The sequence below is a fragment of the Protobothrops mucrosquamatus genome, unplaced genomic scaffold (assembly GCF_001527695.2).
Source record: "Protobothrops mucrosquamatus isolate PMUCROS unplaced genomic scaffold, P.Mucros_1.0 scaffold181, whole genome shotgun sequence".
Taxonomy (NCBI): domain Eukaryota; kingdom Metazoa; phylum Chordata; class Lepidosauria; order Squamata; family Viperidae; genus Protobothrops; species Protobothrops mucrosquamatus.
In genome coordinates, this window is record NW_015386540.1 from 1,284,718 (window position 1) to 1,307,921 (window position 23,204).

A 23,204-nucleotide genomic window follows, 5' to 3' on the forward strand; every position below is an offset into this window, starting at 1 on the left:
GAGAAATGTGAAGTTTACGCAGGCTCAAAATTTACGTGAAAATTTTTATAAGATGTTTTATAGATGGCACTTGGATCCTTCAACTATGTCTCGTATCTATCCGAATTATGAATCCAAGTGTTGGAGGTGTGGTCATCCAGATGCAACTTTTTTTCATATGTGGTGGACTTGTAAGGTTATTAAGGCCTTTTGGGTGCAACTATGGTGGAACCTACAGCAGATTTTTAAAAAAAGGATTATTTTTCTTCCACAGCTGTTTCTCTTAGGTATTGTGCAAGATTTAGATGTAAAAGAAACAAATTTGATGCTCTATTGTTTATCTGCTGCCCGATTGTTAATAGCCCAAAATTGGAAGAGTCCAATTCTGCCTACGATGGGAGACTGGAGATTGAAAGTTTCGTATCTTGCTGAAATGGCAAAGATTTCGGTTTATTTGAAGAATCATTCGAATGAACAATTTTTATCAATATGGAGAAGATGGATTGTTTATATTCAAAAGAAACACAGAGTGGTAGAATATAATTTAGGTTCTTAGATTTTTTTTTAAGTTTGTTTACTCTTTCTATCTCTTCTTGTAGATTAAGATATTTTGTAGAGTTAGAGATATTAGTATTTGTTTACTTTTATATGAATAATATCCTGGGATCAGGTTTGGGAAGTCCGGGGGGTGGGGGGTGGGGGGTTATTGTTTGGTTATTGTGATTACTTATGTTTGTTTTTTATGATGAAAAAATAAATAAAATTTCTAAGAAAAAACAACAACTGGCATGCATTATGGCTTGTGGATAGAGAGTAGGGAAGTTAGATGAAACCAAGAATCAGAACTAAGAATAATAAGGAAGTGACTTGACTGGGATGGTAGTATCTGAAAACACTTCTTTTAACCCACATATTTTCAAATTCAATAGAAGCTATTTCATAGAAATAAGAAACTGAGTCTAGCTTAAGAGGAAAAACCATTTAAAATGTAAATGTTTTATAGCAAAAACAGATCTATCTATCTATCTATCTATCTATCTATCTATCTATCTATCTATCTATCTATCTATCTATCTATGTATCCAAATTTCTTTTTCTGACAAAGAGTTAAAGAATTAAATTAATAAAATTCTTTAACTCTTTGTCAGAAAAAGAAATTTGGATTTAAAAATGTTTCACAGTTGCGACTTGAGCCTGCTTAACGCCCCTAGTTGTGGGGCTGCATGGTAAAAGATATTGTAAAAAGTAAAAACTGCAGTATAGCAGTTAAAAAAAAATGTCCAGGTGTTCTCAATCAGACCGGTCTGTCTGAAAAACTTCCTGTATATATATGTGTATATATATATATATATTTCAAAATTTGGATTGCTAACAAAGAATTAAGGATTGCTAACAAAGAATTAAGGGAGAACTGGAATAGCCATTTCGAACTTTTTAGTTCTTTTCAACCAGACATACCCTTCTGAGATTTGAACCTGGTATATTAAAGTAATAGTAGCACAAGAAACCAGACTAGCTTAAAACTAATACCTATTTTTTAAAAATCTGGGCAATTTTTAAAAAAATGTTTTGAATATTTAATATGATATATTCAGTCATGAAATAATGCAATCTGTGCTAGGTCCTTTTGACTTTTGGTTCCACCACATTACATAAATAGACTAGAAAATTCTATGACTGAAATGTTCAGATTTTTAAAAAGAAAATATGGATGGATATGAATGTTACCTTTTTAGGCAGCCAATCAAAATATCAACAAAAATTAATTTTACTGTTAATTTCATGTGATCCTGTTACAATTGAGAAGAATTGTAATTGGCTTCTTACACATATCATTTGATATGCTTAGTTCCATTGCATACAAAAATGAATTAATTCTGCATATTAATATATAAAAGGAGAATGCTGAAGGCCAAAGATACTTTTTATTATCAATGGGCAACTTTAGAAATCAGTACTGTAGATTGCTAGAGGCATTTATTCAGCTTGAACTTTTCAACTTTTTCAAATTGCATAAACTGACAAAGCAGAGTATAGATAGCAGCAATGTTCACCTGAACTCTTGATACCAGGCACAGGATGGAAAGGAGTAAACTGTGAAAAAGTGACAAAATAAGGAGAAAGCAAAGTCTTCCAGGTATTAAATGTCTATCATTTGTTATTTAATTTATATCAACTATTAATATAGTAAACAAACTGGAAGACCTAAACAGTGACCTGCAAATGAAGAAAAATGGCACTGTGCCATTTCTATCTGCTGGAAGAAAATTAAATAAATGCAATCAAATGTGTTCATTATAACTATAGATAGAATTAATCCTTGATGGAGATTACTGAAATGTTCTTAATTTCTTTAACCTAATCACATTGGCATTTCTTTGGTCCTCATTAGTAAAATTGTCAATCTGCTCTTGCAGAAAAACTGACATTGGGGACATCAAACCATATTTTTTTTTGCAAATTTATGTTCAATCTTACAATGATATTATGTCCCAGAAGCTGGAAAAATTGTGGAATTATGTACACTACATTTAATTTATGGTGTCTTATCTCTCCCAGCAATGCAATGTTTTGCTTAATTCCAATATTTAGCAAAACAAATTAGGATTAATTAATGTATCTAAGTTCCTTACTACAAAGTTTATCTTGCACCGAATCTAAACTTGCATTAATAATACATTTTCATCATCTACCTAAAATAAAACCTCTTTTATTTTGGGAAAAATATATCTTAAGGAACATAAAGTGAAAAATATTTCATTATGCGCCAAATTTAATTTACTCACCAAACATTGTAAATTGGACAAAATTTCACTACTGTAGATTTTTTTCCATTTCAAAAACTCTTCAACCAATTATGTTCTTCAGACAGATATTGTTAATTTTCAGTTTATTTATTAATTACATAGATATATATGTGTACCTAACTGACACATGCATCAGTATGGCAAGCAGTCAATAAAATAAATTGGAACCGCATCTACATGGAGGGAAATGTGTAGTGGGGTGCCCCAGGGCTCTGTTCTGGGCCCAGTGCTCTTCAACATCTTCATCAACGATTTGGATGAGGGGATAGATGGGGAACTCATCAAATTTGCAGACGACACCAAGCTGGCAAGAATAGCCAACACTCCAGAAGACAGGCTTAAGATACAGAAGGATCTGGACAGACTTGAACACTGGGCACTATCTAACAAAATGAAATTCAATGGTGAAAAAAGCAAGGTTCTACATTTAGGCAAGAAAAAAACAAATGCACAAGTACAGCATAGGTGGCTGGAACGAGTTATCATCATTGACACTCTCCCTGAAGCCTCAGGATCACCTGTTAGTGGATTTATACTCGGTCGTCACACGACGTCGACGGTTTTTCCGGTTGTGTCACGATCCGACGTAATTGTCTCCCTATCTTAGTTCTAGTGCACTTCACAATTATGGTGAAATGTTACCCTTGGTAAGGCCACACTTGGAATACTACTTCCAGTTTTGGTCACTGCGATGTAAAAAAGATGTTGAGACTCTAGAAAGAGTACAGAGAAGAGCAACAAAGATGATTAGGGGACTGGAGGGTAAAGCATATAAGGAACAACTGCTGGAATTGGGTATGTCTAGTTTAATGAAGAGAAGGAAGAGGGGAGACATGATAGCAGTGTTCCAATATCTCAGGGGCTCCCATAAAGAAGAGGGAGTCAAGCGATTTTCCAAAGCGCCTGAAGGCAGGACAAGAAGCAACCGGTGGAAACTAATCAAGGAGAGAAGCAACCTAGAACTAAGGAGAAACTTCTTGACAGTGAGAACAATTAACCAGTGGAACAACCTGCCTCCAGAAGTGGTGAGTGCTCCAACACTGGAAGTTTTTAAGAAGAGACTGGACAGTCATTTGTCTGAAATGGTATAGGGTTTCCTGCCTGAGCAGGGGGTTGGACTACATGACCTTCAAGGTTCCTTCCACTTTATTATTATTATTATTATTATTATTATTATTATTATTATTATTATTATTATTATTATTATTATTATTATTATTATTATTATTATTATTATTATTATTATTATTATACATTGTAATTAAAAGCAAATCTTTTTTTGCATGGAACAAAATTTAGAAAAGAACAAATAGCCACCATATCAAAATGGTCTCACTTAGTACCTAGGCCCAATTCCAGGATCTTTAGTACCTTACAAAAGGCTGACAAATAATAGAATAACAGAACAGAACAACAGAGTTGGAAGGGATCTTGGAGGTCTTCTAGTCCAACCCCTTGCTCAAGCAGGAGACCCTATAGAATTTCAGACAAATGGCTCTCCACGTCTCTTTTTAAAAGCCTCCAGTGTTGGAGCACCCACAAATTCTGGAGGGAAGCCGTTCTACTGATTAATTGTTCTCACTGTTAGGAAATACCTCAATTCTAGTTTGGTTCTCTCAATTAGTTTCCATCCATTGTTTCTTGTCCTGCCTTCAGGTGCTTTGGAGAATAGGTTGATCCCCTCTTCTTTTGTGGCAGCCCTTCAGATATTGGAACCTTGCTATCATGTCACCCTTGGTCCTTCTTTTCACTAGACTACACATATCCAATTACTGCAACAATTCTTCATATATTTTGGCCTCCAGTCTCTTAATCATCTTTGTTGCTCTTCTCTGCACTCTTTCCAGGGTCTCAACAGCTTTTTTATATTGTGGTGACCAAAACTGGATGCAGTATTGTGGTCTTACCAATGCATTATAAAGCAGTAATATAGCACTGCTGCTGAATACTGTTTATAAACAAGAAATGTCTATTTGCCCTCTTGGGTGCGGCAAGTAATTTGGGGCTGAGGGATGCATATTATATGAAATTTGGTTCAGACTTTATAAATATGGATAATATGAGATCAGGAAAGAGGAGAGGAGCGTTTTTTCTGTTATCAAGTTCTTATTAAATCCAGAAAGGCAGTTTTGGTGAGTTGCTGTGGTCAATCTGTCAAAAAATTATTTTATTGTATTTAAAGTGGCGATGATTGGGTTAAAGCTATAGCAAAACAGGTATGGCTTGGAAGAAAAGAAAAGCAAGCTGGAGATGGAGTTAAAGCTGAGGCTAAAAAAGGAGGCAGAAAGGGAAAATAAATTAGTCAGGCAAGCAGGAAGTTTAAATGGGTCAAAGAAAAAATGCAATTAAAAAAATAAACCAGGTAGCTCATCTTAAATGCCAGCTGCTCAGGAACAACAGAAGAGGATTATCACTCTTCTGCTCAAGTTTTTGAGTTTTCTGGTTGTATCTGGTCAGCAACTGTATAGAAGAAAATTCTGAATGAGCCATTAGTCTGATTCAGCAAGATTCTTCTTTTGCCTTTATGTAAAAAAGACTGAAATGCATTTGGTATGATGTTAAATATGATATAAATTTGTGTAAATAACGTTTTAGATATAATTTATATAAATATGTACACAGAATTCAGACATCTTTATTATATAAAAATAATTGAACAACACATACTTAACAGGAAAAGTTATATAATTCACTCCTTAGACCTAACAGGGTTGGCACTTGGATAATAAACTGGATAAGCATATATACTATGGATAGGAGATTTAGGGAAAGGGGAAACTGGTTTACAAGGAGCTATAATCCTTTCTGCTTTTCAAAGCAGTATCTGGAAATAAAGATAGGAAAGAAAGTTTGTAGTGCACAGTACACTGGGTGGGCATAAACAATGGATGGAAGGAAAGGATTCACAGAAAAAAAATCTTGCTTTTATCTGATTCAAAATGACAGTTTTTGAGAGTGCTATGTATTAAGTATAAGCAACATCCTGTGGTTCTGTTACATATACTGGAAGTGAAATGTGTGGCCTAACTTTCTGACATTTCCAATGTCATTTTTTACAGACCCATTTGAAACTGAATCAAAGGAAGAAACGTTGGAGCTAATTCTCCCTTTCTTTTGGAACATCAAACATTTTCAGGTCTTCCTCACTGGCTGCTATATACATTGTAAAAATATGCATGTTAAATAGAAGGTTGGATTTAACATCACTTGTAGTTTGGCTAGTAGAAGTATAGGAAGCAAGAAATTTCTGGAAGTCAATGTTCAAGAACTAAAATGTGTGGCAATATTACAGAAAGCACGGAAGAGCAAGAAACAAGGAAGACAGAAATAATGGCTGATATCCTTCTAGACTATTTCTTGACATGAGAAGCATGTGTTTCAAAACTGAAGATAAGACCATTGGGAACATTGGCTTAGGACTTGCATAGATTTGCAAGATACAAAATAATGATAGTGAGGGGAAATCCTTTTCCCCCTTACCAGTCCCTTGTTTTCTCTGATATATACAACTATAGATCTGATATCTACATATAAGAGAAAGAGAACATTTGATGGAATATTGACTATATAGGCTGTAGATATTTGACTCTTCTGAGACAAGTCTCCATGGCATTCAGGCAATGTGATCCTTTATTTTGATTACTATGTTTTTTCTCAACTGCATTCATTCATAATACCTGGTTTGGATAAAGAATAATAATAAGAGAGAAAAAGAGACCCTGTTTTCTAAATTCACTTTTTATTTTTAATCTGATTTATGTCATGACCAGAAACAAAAAATAAAGAAAAATATGTACTTTTTCAAAAGAAGTATAATTTGAATGTAAGCTTCCTTTTTTAAAAAAATACTATGGTAAAATTTGCTGAGTGATGATTTGTGCTGACTGATTTATTTACAAATTCTCCTGCCTTTTCTTCCCATTAGAGCATGGGTGTCAAACTCGTGATGTCATGTGACGTGTTGTGACGTATCATGACTTTTTTCCCATTGCTGGCAATGGGGTGGGTGTGGTTTTGGGCATGACGCATCCGGCCCGCAGGCCAGCAGTTTGACACTTCTACATTAGAGGAGTCATTCAAATGAGGCTACAAAGTATAGAAGGACACATCAAATGTCAATAATAAGACATCATTAAACTAGAAACAGCAAAGGAAAAGAAGCAAAAATCCAAATTTTAAAAAAGAATATATTTATTAAGCAAGAGTAAAATAAATGCTTGTTTTACTTGTTTAAGCTTGTTAAATTCCATTAGGGGTGGAATACATAGATCGAGGTAGATCTTCTGGGGTACCAGAAATCCTCTATAGCACTAGCACCAATTGAAATTCACAAGTACTTTAAGAGAAATCTAACAGCTGATCTTAAAAGAATGGAGAAGTGCCTTTAGGAAAAGATGCACAATCCTTCAAGCAGCCATTACTTGATAATCAGCATTCTAAGAGGATTTATATTCAGAAACAAATGTAACAAACATAAAACATGTAATATAAAGCAGTTAACCTGTGTATCATTTTCAGAACAAAAATATTTCATATAATTGATGCGAAACCTAATGCTAATAATAAGACAGAATCGGTGACTTAATAATTAGAGGGTTGAGTTAGGACAGTAAGATGGCACCTAGAGAAACTTGAACTGGCCAGTAGCTCTCTAATTCAGCTTCCTTCAACCTGGATGCTTCCAGATGCACAACCCTTCAGTCACATAACCATAATGTATATGTGGAGGGAACAATATATTTGGATGGTAGCTGGGATGGTGGAATCTTGCTCATTCTCCTAAATCCCATGGATAAAAGTTGAAATCAAGTGGAATAATATAAATAATTTGTTTATTCTGGATTTCCACAAAAATTGCAAAGCTGAAATATTTACTTGGATCAACAGATCAGATTCCGAGTACTTGAAAGTCCACAAACTATTTTTCACCAGCAAAAATAAGTGCAATAGAAGATACCATTGTTCTTCTCCATTTCTCATATTTACAATATAAATAAATGGAGCAAGTCTTATTTTTAAGAGAACACATGAAAGGATGACACACAGGCCAATGTGATTGGTCTTGGTAATTCTGAGAAACAAAGCCACATGGGTTAGCCTAACTGAATGACTTCCAAAAGTTTTCTTGGATTGGTTGGTTGGTTAGTTTAAGAAAAACAACAGAAAAGGTTTTCTTGGATTGGTTGGTTGGTTAGTTTAAGAAAAAAAATAATATTATTCTTATACAAAACACATCTATTCTGTATCATTGCAATAAAATAAAACTTTGGGACTTTGAGAAAAAAGAGTAGCTTAGTAAATTGGTAATTACTGCTTTATTGCTGTTGCTTTGAAAATAGACACAATATATTGTCCTTGAGTTTCACAATAGAAACAAACTTACCTTGGAAGCCAATTGGGTTTACTTCTGAGAAATCATGATATCAGATTGTATACCCTCTTCAAAATAATAGGTTTACAAAATTAGTTTAGATTTTTTTTAGAGATTTGGTGTTTCTCCTTATCCAACTATCTCATCCATGTTGTTTTTTTCCCCAACTGTTCCATTTTGAACAGTAATTCTGAATTTGTTTTGAAATGTATTGAAAAAATTCAATAGCAGGGATTTTCATTTCTAGGGATTTATCAATAACACATGAATAATTTTCCTATTCTCATGTAAATTACAGTTTCTTGTTTCATTGTTCTAAAAACTGTGATATTTATGGGTACACTTCGCTTCACTTATTTTAAAGGGATTTCTAACACAGTGGGAAATCAACTGTTGACAGTAGCAGATTCTCATTATTTTATGTGAAAAGAAATAGGTAGTATACAAATCACCCCATGAAATTATAAACTCTAATATCTTATGAACAGTAAGTACTTGCCACTTTGCAATTGTGCATTCTCTTCCTCTCTTTCCATCTTTCATTTATCTTACAACCTACCCAGAGATGGAGAAGTCCTAATCCATGGATTTAGATCAGAATTACTAGTCTACTTTCCTTATTGGACTAGGATGTTTAAGCTCTTGTGTGTGACATAGAGGCAAATATTTCAGGTAAAGTACAGATGACACTGTACCTGCCACTACCTTAAACTTTACACCAAAGTTTAATAAACATGTATCATTTGTAAGGATAGCAATTCTATTAACATGTGATAATATATATAATAATCACATCTTGAAGGTCAGTAAGTCATAATTTATAGGATTATTGAATACCATGTGTGATTCTTTTGTTACTAACTTACAATTGCAGTGATTCACTTAATTGTGACAAGAAAGATCGTAAAATAGGGCAAAACTCACTTAAGAACAGAAATTTTGAGCTCAATAGTGGTTGTAAATTGAGGACTACCTGTAATAACAGAAGCCTGTTAATTCTGATGTGTTATGTTTAGAGTTATGAAACTTTAATATTGAACAGTTCAAGTGGTGTTAATAGTATAGAACTTCAGACACCTCCCAGACTGCCAAAGTCTTTATATAGTTATCTATGGGATCAAGGAAAGAGGAGGCAGCCAGAAAGAAGCTTGTGACAAGAGTATTAAGAGGGGCTGCTCAAAGATATTAGAGTACTATCTGTGAATATTTTATTTTCTACAGCTTCATCGTTTTGGGTCATGTAACAATACATAGGATCATTTACTTAGAACACTGCAAAACTTCCTTAGTGTACATTTCACACAGGCTTTCTTCTTCACTATTTGGCATTCAAGACTGAGCTCCTTTAACAGCTGTTATGAGTTTTGATGCCATTTAGATTTTTCAGGTAAAACGTATTCCCAAACAATGGACCGCCCACAGCTGGTGATATCACTTATATGACCATGTAAATAAGGAAAAATAAAGCTAACTCGGAAATGGAGACTTTGAATTTTTTTTTAATACCTTGATTTACTTATTGGGTATGAAAATAAAACTAATCACTTTAGCTGTTTGTTCCTTTAATAAACAATGTAAAAATATGGGAAGGGGACAAAAATAAGGGGACAATAAAAAACAACAACAGAAGAATAGTTAAGATAATAGGGTAGAAACCAGGAGACCATGAGTTTTAGTCCTGCTTTAGCCATTATAGCCAACTGGGTGCCCTCCAGCCAGTCAATCTCTCTCAGCCCAGCTCACCTCACAGGATTTTGGTTGTGAGAAAAATGGGAGGAGGAAGCAGTATTAGATATGTTTGCTTACCCTGAGTTATTTATAAAAGTAATAAAAGTGGGATAAATATATAAATGAAATATAGAAATGTTTTACTGGAATTTCTCATTCACGAAGAAATTATTTTCTTGTGAACCTTCAATGCAATGCTTTTGACAGAATAGCTTTGTGTGCGTGGCGTGTGTGTTCATCTGTGAGAGACAGATAGAGGAACCCATGGAAGATAGAAATGAAGAAGAAGCAGAAGCAAGGAAGTTGTTGATAAAAGAGGAGATGGTGAAACAAAAAGAAAAGCTTACCAGGCATAAGAAGAAAATCTAGAGAACTAAAAAACTATGTTTAATAATGGTATTGGAATAAAACTGCAGTAGCATAAAAAAGCAAGAAGCTGTGAATTTATAAATATGGCGGGCCCAAAACTGATTTTTTTTTTTTTAATTTAGAGGGAGTTTGTGCCTCTGAATGGCAAGAAATCATTCTTCTGGTTTTCAGGAATTGTGGTTCGGAATGCATTTGAGGACCACAAAAACAAAACAAAAAAATACAGGGGTCACTTATAATCAAGGTTTTAAGGCTTTTTTGCTTTTTTTGAGAGTCTATTGTATCAGTGAACTTTGCAATGAATATCTTGCATAGGAATGCATAGACATAGACTGCATAGGAAACTAACTATACTCAAATACAAATATCAAAATATTGAAAAATAACAAATATGTAAATTTATTAATCCATTAAATCAATAACAAGACAATTCTTTTTAAGTATAATAATCATAATGAAATTTACTGAAGTTAGCAAACATTTGGGGAGCTAGATATCATTAATTATATTGTTGTCTACATAAATTAATGAATGAAAAGGTAAATTTAAATTAAAGGATTGTGAAAATAAGATTGTAGTTTTTTCCCTATCCAAGTTAACATACCCTCCCTGAAATGTACCGACAAAGGGTTTACAGACTTGGGTTAAGAACCACTGACTTGAACTATAAAGGATTGTTGTGTGAAAATGGGATTGTTGATTAAATCCCTATTTGTTATCAAACATATTGCATGATGATTCATAATCTTTATTCCATAATGTTGTGATTTGTTTTTTTTTTAATCATGCATATCAACTCCAGCTCCCTGTCAGAGGGGGGGGGGATATAATAAATATTGGCAGGAAGGAAATAAATTGCAGGTTTTAGTCAAGTGGTAAAAATATATTTCCAACAGCGCTAATGTATGTTTAAATGCTAATCTTTGCCATAAACTGCTAATACAAAGCTTTTATATGATATGGTCAATGTACAAAAATAGGAAAACAAATCCAACAGTGTTAGGTGTATATATTTCATTGTTCATAATAGCAAGGTCACCATATATTGAAAACCCTGTCCACAAATTATTTATCCTTGGGAGGTATGTTTTATTAGAACAGAATGTTTTTTTTCTGCTGAACCATGACATTGTTGCTGTCACAATTTTATCCACTTCCTTGTTGAACTATATAAGCATTCCATTATCATAGCAACTTTCCCATCACAGAAAACTCCTGATTATATTAAGCACTTTGGACAGATAAATAATATAGGATGTTTTTTTTTTTTTAAAGGTTGCTTTTTTCAGATCTGAATAAATCAAGGCCAGCCCTACAAGTGATAGTATGATGGTGTTAGAGGAACAGTTACCTTCTCCTTTATTCACATTTATATCTCATAAAGAATAATTTGTAATAGTTTTTTGAATCCTTCCCATTTACCAATAATAATGTATAATTCTGGTGCCACATTCCTTGTTTGTTTCAAAACCCCAAATCAGTAGACATTCAAAACAAAGAATGTATCCTGATAGGAAAACTATTTCTAAGGGAATAAAAAAATATTCTTTTCCTCCTCTTGCTTCTTATTTGAACAACTCATTGAATGATAGTTTTTAGGGCATTTTGAAGCATAGTACCACATACACTAAATTGCAAGATTTAAACATTTTAAATTACAAATGGCAGGAAGATAAAGTTCTATAATACAGATTAAAGTGAAGGAGCAACATCAGCAAATCTACTCTCAGAATACAACACTTTCAATAATTTTGTTGGTGCATGTATAGCTGAGCCTATTATTAAGCAAAAGGAGGATTTAGATATTAACAATTCATTTTTATTTATTATATTTTATTGTATTATTACATTTTGGTGATGTCATTCCTGATATTATCTGCCAGATACACCAAAGCAATTGGCTTCAGGAGCAAATTGTAGTCAAGCGGCACCATCTATTGTAGCAGTTTTGGTGGTATATAACACATTCAGCAAAATGGAATGTGAAATGGAGAGTGGCTGAAAATTCCATGGTTCATATGTTAACCAAACAATACAATTACATTGCCAAAACAATTTATTTTCAGAAACACACAAGCACACACACATACTATATATACTTAAATATTTTGACATTCTTTCAAATAGAAATCCTTTTGAGTCCCACTGATAACAACAAAAGAAAATTGGGTATTTCATTTTCCACTTGAAGTCAGTGACACTAAAATGCTTTGGATGGTTTGCACTTTGTTTTTAATTACTATACACTGATACATTAATTAAGTTTCAAATTTACCAAAGGATACAGGAAGAGTTACCCGTTTTTACTTGTTCTCACCCAGAGATTTAGATAACAAATTTAAGAAGACAAATAAGGCCTCTTCCCCAAAAATCTTACACAACCTACTTTCTTTTAATTTCTGGGTCTCTTATCTCCCTTGTTGCATTCATGCTTTGAACAATACACAAAGTTAAAAACCTATGCACAAAATTCTCATAGACAAAACTATAGCCAAGCTTCTACAATAGACAAAAGCTCTGGTCACATGGTATTCAGACTTACATGTCATTGCAGTGGACCGACTCGGCTATCTGGTGGCTTCATGCTTAAAGACTGCCTCCAATAGATATGCTTTGCATTTGGAGGGCAATGAAAACAGAATTCATACCTCAGATGGTTAGTTGAATTCAGCTTCTCCAGGGCCTGCCTCCGATTGTTCTTCCAAGCTGCTGTCTTATTCCTGGAAAAGCGTCTATCAACCCATCCCCATTCTTTCCTCCTTATATTTTCTCCAAACAAATATTGGTGTTTGGTATTGCCTTTCTAATACCATATATCATAGACTCACTAAAGTTTTCAGCTATTAGCAATTAATTCTCACCTACATTTCTACCGATCTCTGTCCTATCTTTGTCACATGCATAATTTTTGTACTGGAAAACCTGGCTAATAGACTATGTCACCTATATGATTTTTACACTGTGAAGATAATAGTTCCTTGACATTAGATCCTAGTGTCACAGCCATGTTATTCATATTCAAGACACAACAAACATTCTTAGAAAAAAGTTTTGAGCCTGTTTTTTTTTCCCCTGACCTTTACCAACTAAGCTTTTCTTGTAAAAAAAAAAGCATACCTACCTCCCACCAACACAATGTACCAACACTAAATACATAAACAGTACTTGCATCACTCAGACATACTTTACAGCATATAGATGGATTTTAAAAGAATGGGAAGGGAGGTAGAAGGAAGGAAAGAAGAAAGTCATGTAATACCTTTACTTTTACCTATGGATTTGATGAAATGGTTCCATGAAGAAAGTATTGCCAGACGGAAGAGAAAACAAAAAGAGAAACAACAGTAAGAGTTGTGTGTGTAAATGTAAATGCCATCACAGTTAAAAACATGAAAAGAGACAAAGCTTGAGGCAAATGATTGAAGACAATGGAGATGCAGTTGGTGTCATATTTTAAGAATTACTGCTTTCCAACATGCACGAAAATACAGAAGTAACCCATGCTTCATTTTTCAAAGGCATGACACAAAAGTAACATGAACACTGAGTTGGGTGGGCAAGGATTTGCACAAGGTGATGAGGACACATCACTAATTCCATTATGCTGCAAAAATATGTTCTTAACATTCCAGAAGCCAAAAACAAATGGTTTCTGCATTTCCCAAACAACCATGCATTAATGCAAAGCAGATTTCTTTTTTTGGGGGGGGGTATAACTCAAGTGTCTTTTTTCATATCTATCTGAAGAGTGCATTTCATATTTTATGATCATCATTATATTTAAACTCATAGCAATCTCTCAATATGATTTTTAGAAATGGCACCCTTTCTAACAATTATTTTATTGTTAGTGGGATAAGGAAAACAATAAAAAATAGAACAAAAAGGTTCAAGACCAAATAGTAAAAAAATAACAGCAACATAAGTTAGATCTATTTATAGACACAGTGCAAAAAAAAAAGGGGGGGACAAAAGATGTAATTAAGACTGTGTGATTATTTACAGCCTGAGACAGCTCACAAGCATTTGGCCATCATTTGTTATGATGGATTTTGAAGCAGCTACACAAAAAAGAAACAAAGAATTTTTATAAAATAAAATAAAATGATCGAAGCAGAGTGGAAAAGGAGCAGAACCCATACCTTGGTCGCCCATCATCAAGTGCGCCAGACCTTAAAGGGAAACAAGAGCACAGTCAGCAATGAACAAGGGTTCAAGGGAAGGTGGTAGTGTCACAGTGACTTTTTAATTTCTTTAATAACAGGTGTCTGTCTCCTGTGAAATATTTGCATAATACTGCAAAGTTAAAGGGGCATGTTTCAACCACCAATTGGAATTCTTTTGGAGGTGGGAATGGGACAATTGTATTACTATTTGAACACAATCATTCTGGATTACCTTTTATCTTCTTTAAGCATTAAAATGGGTTTTAATGACAAAAATAGTAAGAAAATGATTTCAACTTCAACCAATTCCTAGAATATTTGTTCATAAAACTCATAAATACTTTTTTTTTGGCTAGATGGATGCTTCAGCCTGCAGTTATAAAATAGTTTCTTTTTATTTATTTATTCTTCTCCAAACCTGGAGTAGTGTCAACCTGAAGAATGGGCTGGGTCTGATCTTTTTCCTCTCATTGAAAATGAGCGTTTCAAATAATTAAATAAAATAATTACTTTATCACATTGAAATGAAAATGCAAGGGACATTTCCTTGTTTGTGTGAAACATTCAAGCTAAAATAAATACATTTCTGAATATCATCATCATCATATCCAGTGAATGGAAAAACAGTATACTATAAAGTGGAAGGGGGAGTCCTTGTTATCAATTGCTTTGACCAGCTGAAAATGAATTGCGCTTTTGGTTCACCAAAATTAAGCCTATTTCTTAACTATTGTTTTTCAAGATAGTAAAGAACTATATGTTATATAATTCCTTACCAAGCAAATTATTTAAAAAAAATAAAGCTAAACAATATATATATAAATATATTTATATATTTATAAAAAAAATGGGGGATTGGGGACTGTATCATCTTAAAAGAAATATGCATCAAGTTCAACTTTACAAATATTAATAGAAATTAACTTTAGGCAACAGAAACACCTAATTTAAAAACAAAGTCATAAAATATTATTCTATTCCTTTTGGAGGAGGACAGAAGAGTCACAAAATACAGTCTCATGCAGTTCATTGTTACACATTTCTTCACACAAATAAGGTATGAAAAAGAATATGCTGGTTTTCACTGGAAGGTAAGATTCCTAAACTTTACTAAGGTTTTTACTTCACATAGAAAATTGAGCATATATGCAATAAAAAGGTAACATGTTCTCCTAAATTAGGAATGTTTTCAGAAATAGAGTTCATATTATAAATTTCATATTATCAGTCAATCAAAGAAAGAAAATTTTAAACAATGTAGCAAATTTGCACCACAAACTGGGTTCTGTTACAAATATCAATCCTGTGCCTGCATAACCATCTCAATAATTACAGTAACTGTTTTTATTGTAAAGGAATCTATTCCAAGTAAATCCCACTATAAGCAGTAGATGTTATTCTCAAATAAGTTATAAAAGCAGTTGTAAAGTTAAATGCAAAATGTATCTACAGAATGTATCTTCTCTGGATTATATTCCACAGAACTCAATGGGATTTATTGCATAATTGCACCCCTCCCCCATTTTCTTTCCTATGCAGATTTAAAGTTCTTTCTAGCATTAGAAATTGTAATATATACAATGATCAAAATTGTATAATATAAGAATTCCTTTTGAAGGAATGTTATATAGACAGTTGTGGGATTCAGCTAGTTCGCACCACTTCGGCAGAACTGGTAGCTAATTTTTTGTTGCCCAGGCCTAGAATGGACTTCCAGAAGCAGCATCCACACAGAGAACCAGTTGTTCACTTATTTGAATCCCACCACTGGTTATAGAGAAAGTGGTCTCATGGAAAATTCAAAGGGCTTGGATAACATGGATTATCTGAACCACTTTCAGGCTGGGATATGGGACTGAGTTGACTGCGCTCCTGAATGATCTCTGGCAGGAGCTTGATAGAGGCACAATTGCTCTTCTTGACCTCTCAGCAGCCTTCAATAACATTGATCACAGTATCCTTCTGGACCAGCTTCAGGAATTAAGAGTAGATGGCACAGTGTTGTGCTGATTCTCCTCCTCCCTCTGGGGTTGGTTCCAGTTGATGATGATGTGAATGAAGAGGTACAGCACATGGCCCCTGCTTTGTGGGGTGCCACAAGGTTTGATTGTCTCTTCCCTCTTATCTCACATCTACACTTGACCATTGGGTGAGGTCATCTGATGGTTTGGGATGAGGTATCATCAATATGCTGATAATATCCAGCTTATATCTCCACCCTGGGCTGCCTGAGTGATGCCATGGAGTCCTGTTTCAGAGCCTGGAGGCTGTAAGAGCCTGGGTGGGGCACAATGGGCTTTAGCTCAAAATAAGCAAGATGGAGTGGCTGTGGGTTCTTGGGCCTTCTGGTACCAAAGTTTCCCATCTCTGGTTCTGGATGGGGTGGCACTGTCTCAAATGGACCTGGTGTACAAACTGGGGGTCTTCTTAGGCTCACAACTCCTGCTGGAACAGCAGGTGGTTGCTGTGGCTAAGAGGGCCTTTGGGTTGGGTGCCAGCTGCTTTGATTCATGGATCAGGGGGTTCATGACTCCCATTTGGACTACTGCAATGCCCTCTATATGGTACTGCTCTTGGTGATATTTGAAAGCTTCAGCTGGTACAGAATTCAGTTGCATGGGTTGCAAATGGTGTCAGCTACTCAGCATATGTATCATCTTTCCTTCAGGGGCTGCATTGGTTGCTAGTGTGTTTTCAATTGGAATTCTAAATACTGGTACCCAAGACCTTTATGGCTTGGGACTGAGTTACCTGAAGAACCATCTTCTTACAGTTGTTTTTATTCATCCAATCCAGTCCAATAGGATGGGCATGCACTTTGGGCATGCACTGACCAAGGAATGTCAGCTGACAGGGACCAGGAGTAGTGATTTTCTGCATAGTGCCTATCCTCTGAAACATGCTCCCTCCTGAGATAGGATGGCCCCAGCCCTGCTGGTTTTTGGAAGGCCCTGAAAAACAGGTGGTTCCTTCAAGTATGTGAAGGGCCCTGTTTCAATTATGCTGACACTGGTGGATTATTAATTGGTTTTATGATTATTCACCACTTAGAATTACTGATTTGATATGGGTGACTATGCAAAATAAATAAATAATAAATGGATGAATAAATATATTAGGTCTCCTGTCATAAATGGAATTATGAATAATGGAATTTATTCTCACATATTATTCTCATGATATTATTCTCATTCAGATAGAAAGCATAACAATTCATGTTTTTTTTAAGAATATTAGTTTCTTGCATCTGAATTTTATATTGCCTGTGTTATCTGTTAACTATATAAACCCATGCATCGGTCAATGATCATAATAATGTGAAACTGAATTTTTAAAAAGTGCACAACAATTAACTATTTTTTTTTGTTTTAAAATGTAGTGATCTAAAATAAAAAGGGAAGTATGTATGAAACATTGACATATGAATACTTCTTATTGTGTGCCATGAAATTCTTAGTAGGGATTGTTGTATATAGCATGAGGACCACTAGCCTGCTAACTTTGCTACATTTTCTTTATTTTGTTCAGTGAAATGTGAAAGTCTTGGTTGATCAAGGCCACAATGATCAGTGGAGTAAAAGATCCAAGAGTCTTATGTTGATGATCATGCAAGTTGTAACTTGGTATAAAAGTACATGATAAAGAAAATGAATTAACTACACAAACAGAAAAAACAAATAAAAGAAAAAATTGTCCCTGAAACTAAGAAAAATGGGGGAGATACAATTTATTTGAATCAAAGTGATTTTATCACATAGAGTGTTTTTGATGAATGCATAAAAGGAAATAAAATATAGACTTAATTATGGATGTAAGTACTCAAATATATGGCAGAAGGTAAGGGGTTTTTGTACATGTGCATAGATGCATGGATGCTGCATGTTATGGTTTAGTGAAGGATGAAAGAACTTGCAGTGATTTGTTGAAAAATTTTGAAACATTTAGAATGAATGCAATGAGGATATATGATATGAGGCAATGGGCTAGAAACAAGAAGAGTGAAATTAGAGTGGCACTTAGAGACCCAGGAACAAATGAGAACGTTGATTACAGGTGGTCTCCAACTTATGACCACAACTGAGCCCAAAATGTCTCTTGCTAAGTGAAACATTTCTTAAGTGACATTTGCCCCATTTTATGACCTTTCTTGCCACAGTTGTTAAGTGAATCACTGCAGTTGTTAAGTTAGCAATACGATTGTTAAGTGAATCTGGTTTCTCCATTGACTTGGCTTGTCAGAAGGTCACAAAAGGGGATCACATGACCCCAAGACACTGTAACCGTCATAAATATATAACAGTTGCCAAGCATCTGAATTTTGATCATGTGACCATGGAGATGCCGCAATGGTCCTAAGTGTGAAAAACGATCACTTTTTTCAGTGCTGTTGTAACTTCGAACTGTCACTAAATGAACTGTTGTAAGTCAAGGACTTCCTGTATTTGGCGAACAAAAAGAATGGTGTTTTTTAATACCAGTTTTAAATGTGTGTTTTTTATTCATACTTATGCTGTAAAAGCAGGATTAATTTTCTTGTTTATGATAAAAGTCTGAGAGAATCAGTGGACACAAAGTGATGAGAGGATCTGATTGTGGAACAGATTATTATTTGCCAGTATAAAAATTGATACTGAGAAAAAAGATCGTGGAAGAAAGGAAGAGAAAAAAAAATGGAAAAGTGAATGTAGAACAATTATAGAAAGAAATGGCATAAACTGTTTATGAAAAATAGTAACCTGTCTTCTAATTTCAACAGAATGAATAGAAAGAGAATGAAAGGAAAGGTGATACATACTCTGCTTGCAAATGAATAAAGATAATTGTGCTATAAAGTGTCAGACTTCACATCTGGCTCAGATCTCCAGACACTTAACCCTTAATTCACCTCTCAACTAGACTAGATGGAAGACCCCCAGACATAATTTGCCTAGATTAAAAACCATATTGCTGACCAGAATGAAGCTTTAAACAGCAATTGATTGCCAACTGCAAAGCAAAGAAATTACAAAATTCTCCACGTTTTAAGCGCTACGCTTCTTCCTCTCAGTTTTCCAAATTAATTAAGTATGGCCCTTGGGCAGTGGAAGTTTGTTTGAAATAGAAGCCCCTAGGCTGGAGCTTCTGCTTTACAGCAAGTACCACAGCAGTATATGGTGATACTCTAATGAGAAGTGTGAAAAAGATGCCTGATAGAATGAAGAGCTAAGACAATTAAGAAAAAACTGCATGTAAGAGAATGCTATCAAAAATGAGGATGAGAGAAAGGTATTTCTAATGTGTATATAGGAAAAAAATAGTTGTTATAAATGTAATCAAAGAAAGCCATGTATAGTTATGATTAAAACAAAAGAATGATCTTTAGGGCAAAGGCTAAAATGGGCTTCATTGCTTCACATATAGGAATCATTCTGGTGTATTAACCTTGATCAGTTTTGACATGCATCACCTTTTAATGTTTATGCACTGCTCTATTAGGCCATGAACACTTTGCTTGGATGTTACTTTTGGCTGTGTGTGACTGCCTGCAATTATACGCAAAGCAACGTATAAAGAATTTTGATTGATCTCATTCATATCAGTTCATACTGAAATGTGTACAAGTATATAACCTAATTTTTCTTCTCTAGATGGATTTTTAATCAGTTTTGAAAACAATCACTTAATTAGGATGTAAATTCTGTAATCAACCAAGCCAGATGGTTGATTAAGAGAGTGTTTCTGCCTGACCTCGCAGATAACCTGAATGTCAGAGCCTCTAATAGTTTAAGTGCTCTGCTGGTAACAGGTTGGCAGGGAAAAAGTCAGGAAGTGTAATTTACCATCTTCTTTGCCATTTTTAATAATTTATTTGTTTGATTATTTTCTTTCTTATTGGTGGGGATTTGCATAGTTTTAAACTAACTCTTGGCCATGCTGAATTACCGTGAAGGCTTTGGCTCATTTAGCATCAGTGCTTCCCTCAGTTTCTTCCCATGCCATGCCCTCTGCTCCAAAACTGTTACAGCACAGATGGAATCACAGATATTTCTATAGGGTCTAGGACAGGGATGTCAAACTGCCGGCCCGCAGGCAGGTTGCATCATGCAGAGGCCACACCCACCCCAGCTCCAGCAATGCAAAAAAAGTTGTGATATGTTGCAACACGTCACGTGATGTGCTAAGTTTGACACCCATGGTCTAGGATGTAAGATCCAATGACAGGGTTCCCCTCCAAACCCATAGCACATCTGGGGAAGCCAGGTTCACTTAACATCCATATTACTAACTTAACAACTGCAGTGATTCACTTAACAACTCTGGTGATAAAATGGGGCAAAATTCACCTAACTGTTTTGCATAGCAATAGAAATTTTGGGCTCAACAGTGGTTATAAGTGAAGGGCTACCTGAACTTAAAGAGATTGACTTGTTTGCTAATTGTGTTTTCTCCACTCCCAGTTTAAACAGGAAGTGAGATAGTCCTTACATTACAACTATTCATTCAGCAACCATTTAAAGTTACAACGGCACTGAAAAAAGTAACTGACAACCAGTCCTTGCAGTCACAGCTATTGGAGAACCTCCACGGTCACATGATTAAACTCCATAAACTTGAGAAACAGCAAGTTTTTACTACAGTTGCAGCATCCCAGGGTCATGTGATTGCCATTTGTTACTTTCCCAGTTGCCTTCTGACAAACAAAGTCAGAGGAAGCAGAGCAGAGCAAGCGGAAGAGCTGGATTTGCTTAATAACCACTTAATTCCCATAGCAATTGCAGTGGAACTGCAGTGATTCACTTGACAATCATGGCAAAAAAGGTCATAAAATGAAGTGTGGCTAACTTAACTGCCTTCCTTAGCAATGGAAATTCTGGTCCGAAATGGGGTTGTAAGTCAGGGACTACCTGTACCACAAAGATGATATGGCTTGGAGATCTGCTGGTTTTTCCTTTGTTAATTCTATTTCTCATTAGATGATAGACATGTTAATCAAGGTAGCACAAGGAAATAAAAGGAGATCACATGAAGAAGTGTGCATAGACATGAATGATACAATAAGTGAGAGAATATGTAGGCATCAACATCTGGCTCTGTATATTCGTCTTAATTACCAATGTTCTTCAGACACTATTCTGCAACACATATGAATAGCAGCATATATCTTTTTTTCCTCCTTATGAACAATTAGGTTAAAAATTCTTGCTTAAAGGAGAAAAATCCTTAATCTTCTTTACTGAAGTGACCCTACAGAGTGCAATGAAAAGCCAGCTGATTCTCCATGAGCTTCCATGTTTGCCTCATTGGATTCTCAGAGGGTGTTTCCTTTCATTAAGTAGTTGGCATGGTTTTGTTTATACTGCCATATCTTTCTTTAGAACATATTACAGTAACAATTAAAGCCATTCTCCTGAAGTAGAGTGGTTCTGTTTCTATAACTTATGAACCATATGGCATGTTTGGTTGTCCACAAGAGAAGAATTCCTTCTCTCCTTTGCTTCCTGCCTGGGCTACACAATTGGCAAAAATGCAATTAGACCACAACAGATGGTGGATACTGTTTTCTCCTTGGTAGGTGGCTCATCGGATTCCTGTAAACATCAGATAAACAAAACACTAATCTCCTGTATTTTCTATAAATTACAAAATCTACACATACTCATAGATTTTACCAGCTAAAAAATGTACATACCAATACACTAATTTAGCAAGATTGTATGCTATTTTTGTTATTTGTTTTAGAATACTTACTTTAAAATATTTATTAAAGCAAGTCTGTCTCTTTCTGCCATTTCAATAAAATAAATTGTACACAGTCTAAAGGAATTTGGACCACAATCAGATTATCATGAGTCCTTATTATGTGTGAGAGAATAGTAATTCCTGAGGCAATAGTTAAAGAAATGCTGCTTATTAGTAGGCAGCATTTATATTTATCACTTTTTATGACATTGGAATAAATTAAACTCAATGCCAACTGAAAGTCATCACAAACACAATGTTTCAAATGTTAAATTGGGTTTTGGTTAGATTTAGGTTCATGACAATCCTTAGTCTTGATTAAATTTAAAAATGTCATAGTCTCTCACTATAACCTATTCATAGGGATGTTCTTTAAAACAGATGAGAGTGCTACATATGCCATCTTGCACTCATGAAAAAATAACGGAATATACATCTAATGAATAAGAAAAATGAAATTTCATGAATAAACTGATAAATAAACAAATGATTCTTGGAAAACTGGAAACTGGTGTGAATAATTTGAGAATGTGATCCATTATTTTGAATACAGATCGTGTCCTGCCTCTACCATGTAAGATAATAAAATTAAATCACATACTCTTTATACAATAGTATTATAAAATACTCCTAACCATAGTAATATAAGCAATAATCCAAAAGGTTGTCTGCAACCACAGAGAATGCAGTGAATACAGTTTTGTTGTTATTGTTGTTTTCCTCCACTTGATTCCATTAAAAAAGTGCAAAGTCATGAAAGTTTCTACAGATGTACAAGGGAAGTTTCTCCTTTCCTCTTTCTTGAAGCAGTTCCTCAATGTCAAAGTTAAAATTGAACTCCATGTTTTAAAGAAAGGCTTATCATATATTTTGAATTACTATATAGTGTTTTTAGATGTACTGATTATGAAGACAAAGTTAATGCCATATCACAATGTACTTTTTTTAAAAAAAAAATAATCAGTGCAACTTCAAAAGCAAATTATAGACTAGTAAAACCAATCCTATTAGGAAAAAATTAGGAACCATATAAATTCTTATGCATATCCAGGACAGTTTCTTGGT

General features: G+C 34.5%; 1 protein-coding gene across 18 annotated transcripts in view; it reads right to left on the reverse strand.

Moving 5' to 3' along the window:
* The window catches only part of NRXN1 (neurexin 1), an 846,948-nt gene that overhangs the window by 743,431 nt on the left and 80,313 nt on the right, over positions 1-23,204 (reverse strand). For 11 of the 18 annotated variants that reach the window (XM_029283673.1, XM_029283680.1, XM_015813681.1 and 8 more), the window contains 2 exons: positions 14,397-14,426; positions 13,514-13,525 (listed from right to left, as the gene is read on the reverse strand). The exons of 4 other annotated variants lie outside the window; for them this stretch is intronic. In XM_029283673.1, coding sequence (XP_029139506.1) covers positions 13,514-13,525; positions 14,397-14,426 — 42 coding nt within the window. The remainder of the gene's footprint in view (positions 1-13,513; positions 13,526-14,396; positions 14,427-23,204) is intronic. 3 more of the 18 variants (XM_029283679.1, XM_015813679.1, XM_029283672.1) reach the window with 1 other exon arrangement.